This window comes from Acyrthosiphon pisum, chromosome A1 (assembly GCF_005508785.2).
Source record: "Acyrthosiphon pisum isolate AL4f chromosome A1, pea_aphid_22Mar2018_4r6ur, whole genome shotgun sequence".
Lineage (NCBI taxonomy): Eukaryota > Metazoa > Arthropoda > Insecta > Hemiptera > Aphididae > Acyrthosiphon > Acyrthosiphon pisum.
This window is the reverse complement of record NC_042494.1, coordinates 134,924,813-134,941,449: the sequence shown is the minus strand read 5'-3', so window position 1 is coordinate 134,941,449 and position 16,637 is coordinate 134,924,813. Positions and strand designations below refer to the sequence as shown.

The window sequence follows — 16,637 nt, the reverse complement described above, 5'->3', positions numbered from 1 at the left end:
GATGCCATGTATACACTATACAGTGCTTGAAATGGAAATTATTAAGTAGAGGAGCTCAATCCAACAATTTATAAACTACGTTCCAAGTGCAAAATTATTAAACGCAGACTCGTGGGGCGCTTTGCCAATTTTATTAAAATTAAGAATGGATCTAAGTTGTTGTCAAAGATAAACCTAATGAATTCTACATTTATAATATAAAAATATTTTTCATCCTATTTATAGTTTTGAACCTTTTTGACTCGCGATCCACTGTTTTTGTAACAATATTTTCACGACTCGTGTCAACTTTGTAAGCTATGAAAGAAAAAAAACTTTAGCTTTGCGTTATATCCCGTGTATAAGTGTGCATATTGTTCAATTCATTCATAATTTTTTAGAATTAATAATTTATAACTTATTTTGTTTCACAAATATTTTATAATACAATAGTTTATTGTAGGTACATAATATCTGCGAACTACTAAACTAGGCATAAATACAAATAAACAATAATAAAAAAATTAGCAAGATATTAGGAAATCTAAGCCAGTTCAACCGGTGTAGCTACCAAATCTTGGGTCGCGTAATCTATAAAAATGGGTCGTGACAAGTCTTTTTTGTTTTAAAAAAAAATAAGTAAATTATAAAATTATAAACTATGGATTTGAATAAGTTATGAATGATTTGAAGAACCATATTTTACAGTAGATATAATGATAGTTAAAATGTCTACTAATATCAATAAATTGAACTTACTTGTGATTCCAAACTTAAACAAATGTTTATTGAAACTTTTTTTGAAATGTTTTAGACACATTTAGGCACTGGAAATTACGCAAAACTAGCAGCTTAGTCTTTTTCCTATATATGGTCTACAAAGGTGAGACGAGTCGTGAAAATATTGTTAAAAAAACAGTGGATCGCGAGTCAAAAAGGTTAAACATTACTAGTCAAAACCATAGATAGGATGAAAAATATTTTTTATTAAAAAATGTAAAATTACTAGGTATAAGTTCATCTTTGACAACACAATTTAGATCCACTCCAAATTTTAATAAAAATTATTTTGGGCATTAGTTTGGTCCGTCCTCCCCATTCAAGTAAAAAAAAAATAGTTGGGGAACGCAAAAAAAAAATAGTAGATGAGCTCCGTCCCCCTGCGCACCCTCCCAATTCGAGCACTGCATGTATACACAAAATCAATATAACCCAAATTACCAGATTTTGTCATCAAAATAATGTTTAGTTTTATTATATACTAAGTGTGATGATTAAAATGTATTTAATTTAATCTAATTTTACCAATATTTATCTAAACTAAATTAATGTATTATTTTCATTTTTAAGAAGTTGAATAATACGGGGCAGAAGTCAACAAGTGTTCCGCTTCATAATAATTCTTATTGATCACAATTGTTGGCAGTTCTCCTCGCAATAAAAAGTCCATTACTAAAATGATTGTTTGATCACAATAGGTACTTATCTCTCTTATGTTTTGTTGACTACTAATTCGTTTTAGTTAATAACAAAATATAATTAGCTATATTATTATCTTTGCACTTCACTTCCAATTTGTATATGGATACATGGTAATTTACGTAGCTCAAAACAAATTTGGTTGTCAATTTAATATTATTTTTTATTTTTTACTGAAAGTATAAAAAGTTTTTACATTAGATGGTGTGACCAATATTCATCACTATTGAATTAATGTTTTATTTTTTCGTTCAATGATTCGAATAATACGTACCGAGGACACAGTTTTCTATTTCATTAACATAAAATACTATAAAAAATATGCTGGCCCTCTATGTATATCAATCATATGATTTATCTAATAAATAATTAAGTAACAATGTAAATAACACGTAACTACTCGGTATACATATATAATAAATGATATATATTATATTGTATAATAAAAATATACTTAAAAGTCAATAAAATGTGATTGTTTACAATATGCATTCATGATTATATATAATATATATAAATTTTTATTATAATGTAAGTTTGTTTTATAATTCTACATTTCTACATACTGTAGTAATCCCACTTACTGAGTCTAGTACCATAACAATACAATTATTATAAATAAAATACAGTCTAACTAATATAATATATTAGTACTTAATTTAAAATGTTTGAATCATGATAAGTTTCTATCATAGGTAATAACAATAATATTACAAAATTCTCAAATAAAATATAAATAATATTATATTTATATAGTCATGTTACACTATTATAGAGTCTAATTAACCAAAAGGTGGATAAGTGACTACATCTCTGCTGCACAGTAGATATCCAGCATTTCATTATAATGGATGTGTTATATTTTAATTCAATGAAAAATCTTGGTATAAAAAAACGATTCTGAACGGAGACGATGTGTCAGCCTAGTATAGGTACTTGTATAAATAATCAAATTTAATAATTACAAAAAAAAATAATATCAATTGAAAATATCTCATGGATTTAAATAGCATGATATTCTTAATTTTTCTTTATGATAGAGGTAGAAAAACTTGTCGGAATCTTCTATTAAAATGTCCAATGTTAGCAATGAAAAGAAAAACTTTTATGAATTTCTAACTGAAAATAATTTTATAATTATTTGGATTCTGAGTGCAGCGATGAATGTAATTATTTTACAATGTTGTGATTTAAAATCCTAATAGTTTTTAATAGCCCCGGAAAAAAAAAAAAAAAAAAAATAAGAAAATACGGGAATTTTTACGCAAAATCTGTTTTGGACAAAATCGATTTTGATTTTTCGTGAAACTCTAAAACAAATGACCGTAGGTATATACATGCCATTCTCACTGTAAGCTTACATTAGAATTTTTCATATAGTTGAATTTTTTAACTGTATTATTTACAGACATTTTCAGTTTCCAATTTTTTTTTTTTTTATAAATGTCAATAAAATTTTATTTTGGCGTAAATAAGCTAAAGCATTTAGTACAATGCTCTTAATATAGTGTTACAATGACATTTGAAATATATTAAAATACCATAGTCACAATTTTTTCTTCAGCTCGAGTGTCTTGAACACGATTTGACTGTAGCCGTATAGGACGAACGACTCGAATTGATCCAGTTTGGTGTGCAGCCGATCCTGTTTAAACGAAATAAGATGGCTGTCCGCCCGCGACTAAAATAGCTCATTTCCCATCATTTCCACACAATATACTATAAATTAATGGAAACAGTGAAAGCCATCAAATGAATAGCAGTTATATTTATACTGGCAGCATTTTCACAATACCTACATTTAATTAAATGTTTGATCTAGAAGCCATCCCCACTTGATTCTGGTGTGATGTTGTCATAGTTTACATAAAAAGAAGAGCTATAGTGATGACTGATGAGTATTGTTTTATGAAATATCAAAACCCATGTTCCCAGAGTCCTCAGTATAAGCTCTTTAAAATATGTAGAAAAAAGAGAAAATAATAAAACCTATACTTACATATGATTGAATTATATTAATTTATTTTAATCCTTTTTGTTAAAAAATCAATTATTTACATACATATTATTATTTATATACAAAATACTTATAAAATATTAAAATAATATTGGTACATTTTAATGAATGACTTAATAATATAATAAAGATAAAATATGAACACCAAATCGGCAAAGCAGCATTGATTTATAATATAGTACAATAGTGATCTGTATCTAGCAATCAAACAAACTAAGAACCACGTCACAGGTTCGTGTACTCCATGTCGACGATGTGTTGGACAATGTCAGCCACTAAACCTGACCCAATGTCGCCACCTTGCTGTAAAAACCACTCCAAAGTTTCTTCATCGTCCATTCCCTCATTATCAACGATATTCGATTCTAACTGATAGGGTAAGAAAAATGATGCGTGTGCAAAGCCATAATAAGCAAACGTGGCCATTTCAGAGTCAAGTTCGGCCCTGTTCGGAACGCGTACGCTGGACGCTACGGATTCCGCCAAAGTCAAGCAATATACGTTCAGTAAGTCATCCCACCGACTTTCACGTAAGTTTTGCGTCGTGTTCATGTAGAAGAAAAACGACAGATCTAACGCCGGCGAACCATAACGAGGCGTCCCGAAATCAAACAGCAAAACGTCAACTGGAAGTCCCGCCTCGTCGTACCGGAACGCCACATTGTTCCGGTTGAAGTCCCCATGGCACAGGACGGAAAATGGTTCTCGTGGAACGAGTGCACGCCTCAACGAGTTGTCTCCATCACCAATGAGCACGTTAAAGCGTCGCAAGTGCTCGTTGTTCCGATAAAGGTCACCGCTACGTTTTAGCAGTTGGTCAACTCCTCGCTTACCGAATCTACTTAATGCGTTGTTCTTAAATATCCATTGTCCATCTACATCAAATTGTGTATCCCGGATATCCGTAATGATTTCTTGAAATCGATCAGGGTCTTTGTTTTTCGCCGTGTATGACAACCCATGGAACCTGAAAGCAAATACAATATTTGCCTATATTATAATTGTCATAGGTAGCATTTAATCGTATTTTTTTTTTTTTGTATATATTTAAAAATTGTATTCATTCGTTTTTAATTAAAGTAACTAAGATTTTTTTACAGTCAGACTTCAATACCTAATCTACGCCCAAGGATGAACAGAAAGTTATTTGATATATTGTGGATTCAAAAATATACAGATTGTCACATATTTTGAATAAAGTAAGCATTTCATAGTTCAATATTTTTTTCACACCATTAAATTTGTTGTTATTTCAAAGTTATATTATATTTACTCACTTGGCTAATGCTTGTAACGCAATTACGAGGTGGTTGTAGTCGATGAACAGACGGTCTTCGCACAATCGGAATCCCAGAGGATTGATGTTCTCCAATACTATTAAATCTTTTTCAAAAAACTCACCGCATTTATTACGGCCGTATAAAAACCGAGCCAATGTTGGTAAGTTCCCAACACCCGCCATAGAGCGGTGACATTCAAAGAAGAATGGTATAATTCTTTCATACATGGCAATTTCGTTGTGGAATTGAAAGTCGATTTGGAACTGAATTCTCATCTTTTCATCTCGAAGTTTTAACTTTATCACAACACGATGTTTTGATTCATCAGATGTGGTGACTGTACCAAATAATACTGTTGACATGTACTGATCCTGTCCGACGTGATCCTTGTCCAAATCAAATGACAAATATTTAAGATTTTTTCCGAACGTGCCATTGCTCACAATTTCTGGCAGTTGTTCTCGCAATAAAGACTCCATTGTTGTAATGATTGATTTGATCACAATACGTCCAACTCTCTTATTTCTTGTTGAATATTAATGACTTTTAGCTAAAGGTAAAATATGATAAATTATATTATTATCTTTGCACTTCACTTCCAATGTGTATACCTACACCATATACACGGCAATCGATATAACTTATATTTTGTTTAGCAACAAACAATTTTGGATATAAAATTAATGTTATGTTTTACTATTTACAGAGTGATATAATTAAAATGTATTTATTTTAGAAGGAAGTTTTCTTTGGACCAACATTTTCCTATATTTATATTTAAGGCTGGGCAAGTTATAGATTTTGTTTAACTCAGTTAAGTTAAGTTAATATGCACCAATAACAAAAAGTTAAAAATTAAAAGTTAATTTAAATATAGGTTAACTCAGTTAAGTTAAAAGTTAATACACACTTTTTGTTAACTTTTTATTTAGTTGAAAAAAAGTTAATTTGTTTATACAACTCTAGCGTATTTAATCTTTTTCCAACTAAATTATAGACTATATAGTGTTTATACTTAGTACAGTAATTCCATATAAGCTAGATTCGAATGATATACATTTTTAACTTTAAACAATTTACGATAGGTACATATTTTTTGACATGAAAAAGAAATAGACTGAAATAGTAAAATATAATTGCATTAAAAACAAAATAAATTAACACAACTTACTTCTTAAAATGCAAAATTAACTCGTTAATCTCACGTTAATTAAAAAATAAATTTAGTAAGATACCAGTTAAGTTAATGGAAAGCCAAAAGTAACTAGTTAATGCCCAGTCTTCTTTATATTGTATATATATGTATTAACAATTATGTAATGTCAAATTATATAACATCATTTTTAAACATATTTTGTTATCACCAATATTTGTAACCCGTATTTTATTAATTTTTGGTGCCATGGCAAGGCTATTTATGGTAATTTGAAATTTTCTATTTTTTTTCAATATTGTTAATTAAAACGTCTATAAGTTCATCGATTTTTCTACTTCAGCATCTCTTTTGGTAGGAAAATGAATCTAGTTGGCACTTTAGGGAGGTCAAAAGTAAATAATAAAAATTTCATAATTTTCTAAAGCGTTGGGACCAACAAAAAAAAAAATTGAAAAGGAAAAGTAAGATTTTTACGTAAAACCATTTTTTGACATACTTGATTATGACTTTTAATAACTTTTAATAATATAACCATTGACACATGAAATGTTCACCAAATGTTTATACCTATTATATTTTCCAATACACCATACGATTTTCAATTTTTTTTTTAACTCTTTTTAAGCCATTTATTCACATCAGAAAATTATTATTTTTTTTTTCTATAAAAAATTTTTCTCTGTGTCAAAAAACTTGAAATTAAATGCAAGGTTCATAAATTGTTAGTGAAAATTAAAAAAAGAGATAAGCGTAAGTCCACAATATTTTTTTATGAACGTCTGAAGTAAGAACTTTCAAATTTGCAAATTATTCTAATTAGAAATCCATAAAAAAATGTATTTGTTTGAAAAGAAATTTGAACATTCGATGCAAAATTTCACCATTTGATTCATCCGAGTTTTCCCACATTAAACAAAAATAAAAAGTACCAGAAAGTCAAATTCATTTAGTTTTTTTTTTTTTTTGTATAAATGTCAATAAAATGTTAATTGTTGGGTTAAAATGTTTATGTTTTTTTCATAAGCATAAATGAATGTCTACAAAATATATCTAGTTATAATTATAATTATATTAAAATATATCAATAATGTATTGACAAATAAATAAACTAATACTTGAAAATTGTATTTATTTGTTATATCTAGTTTTAAATAACTGCATATAATATACCTAGGTATTTAACATAATGACGTACCTAGTACGTATATAATAATATAATAATATTAGCTTGGTTTATATCTATAAAGAATAAAATATTCCACCTATTTTATATTCATATTATGAAAATTATATTTACATTTTAAATACATTTTTAAATATGTATTAACATAACACATTTACGCATTACTACTTGAAAAAAATTAGGTCCCCGGGCGAACAGTGGCGTACTCTGTTGAGAGACTTACTACAGCTGACAAGTAACGGTAGCGCGACAGAACAATGTTAAAATTGGTATTTTAGAACAACGGGCCCTTGCGGTGGCAAGACTTATTTTTGTTATAGTTAAAAATGCCAACTATGCAATAATAAATACTATGTACCTAAAAAAATTTTATTCAAGTCTATTACAACTTAAATTTCCACTAAATTTCAGTTCAAGCCGAACTTCTGTAATGGTTAGTGACGTCACCGTGGTACCACCATATAGAAACTTTTATTTGAGATGATCTTGGTAGGTTAAAAATTAAGAGGACGCTACACCCGTTATATGTTGTCTTTGTCTTATAAACGCGTAACATTTCAAATTTACGATTCAGAAGTTCACGTTTTATGCCGTTAGCTTAAAAATTTGAGTGAATCGACCTATTATAAAACTTGATGGTAAGAACATTATATGTGGTTTGATGGAAATTTGTTTACAATAATTCAGTTTTTAAGTAGTTATGAGCATTTTTATGTACATTTATTATACACGCATAACTCATCTTAAAACTGAATTATCGTAAAAACACTTCCATCAAAACACAGATAATGTTCTTACCATCAAGATTCATAATAAGTCGATTCACTCTATTTTTTAAGCTATCGGCATAAAACGTGAACTGCTGAGCGTAAATTTGTTATGTTACGCGTTTGTGAGACGGAGACAACACATGCGGGTATCCTCATAATACAAATGATATTAAATAGTTTTTGAATTTAAACTCAATGTTTTTGGTGAAGTGATATTCATTACGACTACACACCGTTGCTTTTCATGTTTTATTTTAACTAGAGCGGCAGTTAATCGTAATTATTAATATATAAAAACATATTACCGGTTTAGCGCTGAGCGTTGTACAGTTCTGTAGGAAGATAAAAATGCGATTGCGATTACATACGTCTTGCTTGGTAGGGAGTCAAACACGAACTGAATTTGAAACTTCTATTGAAAGTAGAAAGAAAACTATCTGTAAAAATTATTCAATACAATATCTTTAATATCATTATTATTATTACTGTTATACTATGCGCCTGACACGAATAAAAAAAAATGCAATACAGTAAAATATTACTTATTTAAAATATATTCAAATATTTCAGATAGATAGTACCTATATTAATTTACAATTCAATCAAAAACGTATTTGAAAACCCATAAGCGATACTTTACAATACTACATATTAATATAAGTACATTGTACCTAATATTACCTGTATTATAGTAGACATCAAATATTTTATTTCAATACATTTTTGGTGGATTCGAATTATATTTCATAATTTCCACTAGGGTTTAGGTACCTACAAGTCAAACTTTTGTAATAATAGGCTGTAGTGACGTCGCCACATTTAAATATTATTTGCATCTCTCCATCATTTACAGAAATACATTTATTCGTAGTCAGATCTCGATCACCTTGAAAATTAAAAATAATATATATATATAATCAAATCTACGAGGTCACGGATAATGGTATCTTCTTGATGTTTGATTATAGGTTTTATGAAACTACAATTTCATATTTAAATAGTACAACTTAATACTTACATTTAGTACCACTGTTATGCACTTGTACGACAGCGACAATTATCGCGTACTCTCTACAAGTATTATAGGCATAATATAGAACATGTACTGAAATGAAAACTGGAAGTCCTTATAACGTCGTTAAACGTTCATGACAATGACGACTCTATCCAAAATCATTTATAACCATAAAAAAAAAACGAAATTCAGTTTCGTATTTTTAATAAGATGTAGATACAATATTTAAAATAATCTTCTAGAAAATGCAATATTAAAAATAAAACCGAAAAGTTTCTCGTCATTCGTAATAATTATCGTTGGTAGTAAATCATAATAATATATCATAATATAAAATATTCACATCTCAATTGTTGTGCTGACGTTATTTATGGCGGTGGTGATAGGCGTTTTGGTGAACCCGTCGTGGATAATGTATTAGATAACGTAGGTGAACCATTCGGCGGCCGGGTCGTTATTCGTTACCATATTATTATTATGAGAGCAACAAGTGCAACACTTGAAAGGTATCGGAATCCAAGGACTCTTTGTGTCCATCAGTTAGTTTTAGTCCAATATTACGTGCATTAAGTTCGACACGTGTGGTAGATTATAGAACCTGTGTTCACGGATTTCAGCGTCCAGCTTATCACAGCCCGGCTCTGGGAAGTCGCCGGCTTCTATGGTGGTTACAACTCAACAAAAACATAACTCATTTGCGCACAATTTACGAGCAATAGAAACATTTTTTCAAAGAAATGTATCCACGCGTAGGGTGTACATAATATGCGTACCTCTAAATTTTCGAATTGATCATTACTGATGGTGGAAAATTATTAAACTCAAACAATATTTTCCTTCACCTTATAAGGCACAGGATTTTCTGTATCATCATATGCTGATTTTATATGACTTATAACTTATATGTTATATAACTAGCCGATTTAAAAATATTGTTTGAACTATTTATTTTAGCTTCATTAGAAAGCCACTATTCACAATTTTGTCAAATTACAAATTGCACCAAATTACAATTAAGTACTTACAATCATTTATACATAAAAGTCATTAAAATTTACAAATTTCACAAATTACAGTTACAATCATTTTTCATATCAAAAGATGTATTTATTTATTTGTTAGTATATGTTTAATATTTATTGGTACGCGTTTGTATTGAAAATGTTAAAAGATCAATTTTTTCGGATTTGTTATCAGAATATAATATTATTTTCATATAATTTTGTTTGATGAATGTGAGGGTGGCAGTTATAAAATTTACTATTGAAGTGCATGTGAACGTGTTCAGGTCCGTTCGTTGTTCTTCGTTTGTCTCGTTCACTAGTCTATAATTGTGGCCTAAGATCAGCATCAGAATCAATATGAAATTTTTAATATACAGTCTGGATAATCCATACTTATATTACAAGGAGCTATTGTCATTCAAATATAGAAATAACTTCAGGTTAGGTTAAGTTGAAATTTTTTTTTTCATTTGTGAATCGACGACGCCGCGTAAAATGCTTTTGCAGTACTGCCACGCATGAGGTGGACAGATGCAATTTCGTAAGTCGGTACCTACATCCACTGACTGACCACTGTTGTCGAACATTGAATAGCCAAATGTTTCGGTTAAAGTCATCGTGGCACAGGACGGATGGTGACTCATCTCACCGTCAGCATTACGTAAACAAATCAGCATAACACTGTCTCCATGAGCTACAACATGTCCTATTATAGTGCTTAGCACTGTGCGGATGACCGTGGAATCTGTGAACACACACGTACAAATCGATATTTTCAGTGAAGTGGGAAGAAATCGCTCTATATTACGGTACAAAATACTATATAACACTAAATAAAACTATTATAAGTACTCAATTTTGGGCTGCCAGGTTTGTCAGCCAAATATGATGAGGTATTCAAAATTCAAAATACCAAGCTCCGTCTATTTTTTAAATATAATTCTAAACTTTAAACCTTGAACTTAACTTTCAATTTCAAATATTTATATTATATAATATCCGTTTTTAAATGTATGTAAGTCAAGTTTTCATACAATCAGATACGTTGCTACTAGATTTTGACTTAGCAAATAATCCATAAAATATAATAGGGATTCCGGTACGTGTATACGTACTATACCTAATAGTGCTTATACCCGTTCAATATAAAACACGATAGTAAAATGGTGACTTATTTAAACCCATTGGTTGGATAATAATTATAATAATAATAATAAGTTTATTTAAGCAAAAACAATATACATTTACATAAACATATTAGAATAAATACATATGACACAATGTTTGCAACTCCCCTTTAAGCATAAGCTCGCTATTTATTAAAAACTAATAAATAGCGATTAGAAGGAAGTAGACGGTAACGTAAAATATAAAACTGAAACTGTGAACGTTCTAGATCAACGAAAAAATCAATTAAACTCTCAGAAGATTTTAAATGTATCTAAAACGTCAGACTTTTCATAAAACCAACATAGAATATACTTCAATCAATAATTTGGTATTTACTATTTATAAAACAAAATTATACAGTGTTCAAAAAGTTAGGTAACGGTCATTAGACTTATTAGGACTGATAAACAATAATATGATATTATTAATGAATAAATTAAGTGATTAAATATTTTACCTAACTTGCAGCAGTGTAACTTTATATAGGTAGGTAGGTAGGTATACAAATATGCAAACAGTAAAAAAGCATTTAACATTTTTTGAACACCGCGTATTTAAAACCACATTCGTCTTCATTGCGCATTAAAATAATAAACAGAACTATAAGACCAAACTCTTAAATAATAATAATGTATAAGTAATACAAATAAACTGTCATAACTGTATAATGTTTCTATTTAATTTTTATCGAATACTTATCAATATATGGATGATATAGGGCATTTCATTAACATGGATGGATATTAAATAATTGGTATTCTTTTTCTGTTTTCGTGGCATTTTTGTTGTTATTCGTTATGTCTTTTGGATTTGAGATTCTTAATGGTTTACGAGATTTTTATTAATCATGGTGCGTCTAAATGTCGAGAGTCGCATTTTAGTAGTCAAAACGCATTATAAACACGTGGAAATTTCCGTTCACTCTTTTCACCGCAGCCAGGGTGAACGTATTCCCGATATTTTGTTTTACACTCAAATCGGAGAATATAATATACATGAGTATAAGACATTAATACATATATATTTGTAAAAAAAAAACTACTTTAAAAAAGTTAGTTCTAAATAGTTTTCGTCCATGATTATGAAAGACACTATACGTGTATAATCAAAAATGTCACAAAATCTTATTAAACTTTTTTTTTTTATTTCAATAATCATAACAATGTTAATATTTATATTTTAGTATTTTACAATACTTGCATATTAGTGATAGTCGATAGATATAAAATATAATAATTAACAATGGATTATGATAACTGAATTACGATAACTTAGACTACCTACTTTAATCAATTTTAGTATCCATGATACGGGAATTAATAAGTGTAATCACGTCAAAATGCTTTCAATAGTATTATCATTGTTTAAATAAATTATACATTATATAAGTATTACCTATGTATACCTACGTATGTGTATTTTAATATTTAATAAATTGTATTGTATTATTAGTTATATTTTAAACAATTATATCTGTGAGTTTTGTTTATTTTATAATTTACAGGTTAGCTTTTGTCAACCATTTGACCATAAATAATATTATATATTATATACATTAGATTTTATCGATTTTAAATCCATGAACATTGATAGTAAAACCTATAATAAAAATATAGTCGACATATTACTTGGATAATAAAATATCTATATACTGTACAATATTATATTACATTATTAAAAATGATTTTAGTAATATTAATTGAATTCGTGTTCTTTCCTCATATTTTAAATTTTAGATATTATAACTTTCTGGTGCAAAGTCCCGAAACTGACCGATTACGATATCGGTTTTATCAAAATGTTCATCCAAACGAAGTCTCAGCGTCAATTATAATGCAACGGGAAAAGATTATTACATTTTAAATTTAAATACTTTATGCGTATACCTAGTGATGCAAATTTTCATGAAAATTTATTTTGGTGAAAATGTTCATGAAAATTTTTTAATTTATCATATTAATTTCTTATCAAATAAATGTTTTGATATTCTATAGTTGTAATATATTTAACCTTCATAATTATATTTTTAAATATGTAATTTTATTACCATTTACGCATTTTAATATAATTTTGGTATTATTCTAATGAACATAATACAGTAAATTCAAAATACAAATCATTAAATATATATAATATATACCTATATCAATATATAATATTTAACTCGGTAATAAATGTGCATTTTTATCTTTTATTAAAAATGTTGTATTTTTACTTCAGTAAAATAAAATCATTTTGAATATGATAATAATCATTTATAATTATGAATGTATACCTAATCGTTTTGTTACAATAATTGATTTTTCAATTTTTAACGGAGGTAATTTATTGTTTGAGTCACTTCCTCAATTTTACCAAAAATTATATTTTTTTTTATTATAAGTGTTTTGTTTGACTCTGACGTTATACTTGTTACAATGTAAATAAATATGAAACAGTAATTTTATAAAGTATTTAAATATATTTAAACTTAAAAATTAATTAATTTAAGAAAAGTACTTTTTAAATTTTCAGAAATTTTCAATGAAATAAAAAAAATTTTCAATTGAAAATTTTCAAGCTTACATCTTTACGTATACCTATTTGAAATATAAATTGATAACCTAAATTTATTGTATATCTATATTTTAGCTATCTAGTGCAAGAGAAACGTAGATAAACATTTTTATTTGTGCACCTACTTCACGCATTGTATAGTAACCTACATTAACTATCAAAATTACTAAGTACCTAAACGGCTATACCTTTAAAGTAAACAGTTAATCGACTGAAATAATTAGATAATTTATTAAAGATACCATTTACATAATAGCTTGATAATATTAATTTGTGTACCAAAAATTATATGTTAATATAATAATTACATATTTTGTTTAATTAAGTTCATTTTAGAATTGTACATGATATGATACAACGCTATAAAAAAAAATCATAATTATAAATATACCAGATACCTAGTTACAATCAAAACAATGATGATAGAATTCCATTTATTATTATCGCAATCAATATAAATTTTATTTTATTTATTGTTATTAAATTAATAATTATAATTTTAACTATTTAATAATAGATTAATCTTTAATATATATATATAAAAAAAACTAACACAAATATTGTGAACTGTGATAAATAAAACTAAAAGACTAGAGTTGACTTTGTTTTGTTTTTTGTTGTTGGTGTTATAGGCTTTTACCAAGGCTGGTCATTAAGAAGTTAAAAAGTTAAAGTTAAGTTAAAAAGTTAATTTAATTTAAACTTTTTAACTTAATTAGTTACTTTTGGCTTTTCATTAACTTAACTGTTAACTTACTAAACTTCTTTTTTAATTAACATGAAATTAACGAATTAATTTTTCATTTAAGAAGTTGAGTTAATTTATTTTGTTTTTAATTAAATTATATTTTACTATTTCATTATATTTCTTTTTCATGTAAAAAAATATGTATCGTAAATTGTTTAAAGTTAAAAATGTATATCATTCGAATCTAGCTTATATGGAATTACTGTACTAAGTATATACATTATAATCTATAATTTAGTTGGAAAAAAATTAAGTACATAAAATTGGTGCATATTAACTTAACTTAACTGAGTTAAAAAAAAATCATTAACTTGCCCAACTTTAAATTTTACCTTATAGATTTTTAGTTTTACCAGAGATTGCCTTTCCAAGAATTAACTCCAAATTCGCCTATGACGGCGAGTTCAGTGATTTCCTAGACAGCATTTTGTAACGATAATATTATAATAGTATTATAATAACGTTAAACTAATATTATTCATGAATCTAATGTTATAATAATATTATTAAACAAAAAATTGCTGTCTGGGTTATACCCTAATCGTGCTGTACCGCTGCACTACCAACAAATTGTTCAAAGCGAAAAAATAAAAGTTGTTTTGTATTTCATCGGACCCGCTGGATTTAGGTAGACCACGCGTAAAAATCTCTACCAAAAATATAATATATTATAATATTCAAGATCAAGAATAAATATTGTCCAAAAATTTAAACGTATTACGACGAAAGCTAACGCGTCCAACTATCAGCTGTATACTATTCTGATCAAACATCAGATGTGTATTGGTCACTCACTTTCACAGTGTTCCGAGCGCCACGTTTAAAAGTTTTAATTTTTCCAACCACTATTACAGCAACAATTACTTTCAATTATTCTTTAATAAACATTTCGATAACACAAATAATGTACCTGCTCTCCGGAATAATATTAAACATAACTTAGTACTTGCTATTTGCTAATACTTTTGAAACATATAAATAATAAAACCTAACATTGAATAAGTTGCTGAATAATATTCAGGTGAAAAATTAACTTATTCATTTGTTAATACAGTAGACGCCGCTTATAAGACTCATGGATATAAGGTTCAGTCGCTTATTAGACTCAAAATCGTCTGGAACGGTCCGGACGTATCCAAATACATTAAAAAAAAATCGGTTATAAGACTCAACACTTCGGTTATAAGACTCAAGTTTCATAAAATAAATAGTAGAAAATAAACTTTTTTGGTTATAATTTAGAAATAAATTGGTGTTAAAAAATTAAATAATATTCCTGTTGATTATTTCTAGTTTCTGTTGGTACCTTATAACCAGGGCTAGGATTTATATGCAATAAAAAATTGTAATATATGCATTTTATAAACCAAAATATGCAAAAATATGCATTTAATTTTTTATAAGATAAACACTAAAATATAATTACAAAAAAAATATTTATTTATTAAAATACATCAGATTTGTCTTTGATATTTTTATATTAGTTAGGTTAACTAATTTCAATGTACAATACGAATATTTTCGGAATATTGGAACAAAATAAAAAACAAACTAAAATTACAAATTTTTTTCAAAATAAATAATAAATAATAATAATTTTTTATTAATGTATAATTTTTATAATATTTTTATATGTACTTAATTATAATTTTAGTTTTTTATCTTATCAGGATTATTAAATTTATTCAATAATAAGTATGTAATATGTAATATGTGTTAAAGTATTAAAATTGAAGCAAAATATGTAGTAAAATAAAATTTATAAATACGTATTAAATTTTTTTTTTTACCACTTCGTCTATAAGATTCATTCGGTTATAAGACTCACTTTGTGCTGGTCCCAAAGTAAGTCTTATAAGCGGCGTCTACTGTAATTTATATCCAACCTAAGTCTTAAAACGGGAATTTTCAAAATTATAAACATTTACACATATTATATTTTAGAACAACTTAGAAAAATATATATTTTATTATTTTAATGTGCCTATAGATATCCAATAATATATTATAAATAAAAATCATAATTATGATCATAAAGTGAAAATATCAAAACCTTTTTCCCAATGTCATCAAACTGAGATTCTTTAAATGTAAAACCATGTGAACTGAGAAGAAAAGACTCAATAAACAGCAATACTTATATATTTTTGGATTTTGAGTAGAATGATTTTCATATTTTTTTAACACATATTTTGAAAAAAAGAACTTGTTTAATAAAATTAATAATTACATAATATAGGTATTATGTAACTCCTTATGTTTCAAATAATTGTATTAGTA

The 16,637-nt window shown here is 27.2% G+C and overlaps 1 protein-coding gene across 2 annotated transcripts in view; it reads right to left on the bottom strand.

Annotated features, from left to right (window-relative positions):
* Positions 1–8,690, bottom strand: part of LOC100166909 — a 17,692-nt gene extending 9,002 nt beyond the window's left edge. Inside the window, exons 1-4 of one of the 2 annotated variants that reach the window (XM_016803690.2) lie at positions 8,546–8,690; positions 8,170–8,301; positions 4,753–5,305; positions 3,740–4,442 (exon numbers count right to left, since the gene is read on the bottom strand). In XM_016803690.2, coding sequence (XP_016659179.1) covers positions 3,740–4,442; positions 4,753–5,234 — 1,185 coding nt within the window. In that variant the 5' untranslated portion in view covers positions 5,235–5,305; positions 8,170–8,301; positions 8,546–8,690. Of the gene's footprint in view, positions 1–3,456; positions 4,443–4,752; positions 5,306–8,169; positions 8,302–8,545 lie in introns of those variants that run through there. The other variant, XM_016803689.2, reaches the window with a different exon arrangement.
* Between the last annotated feature and the right edge of the window lie 7,947 nt (positions 8,691–16,637).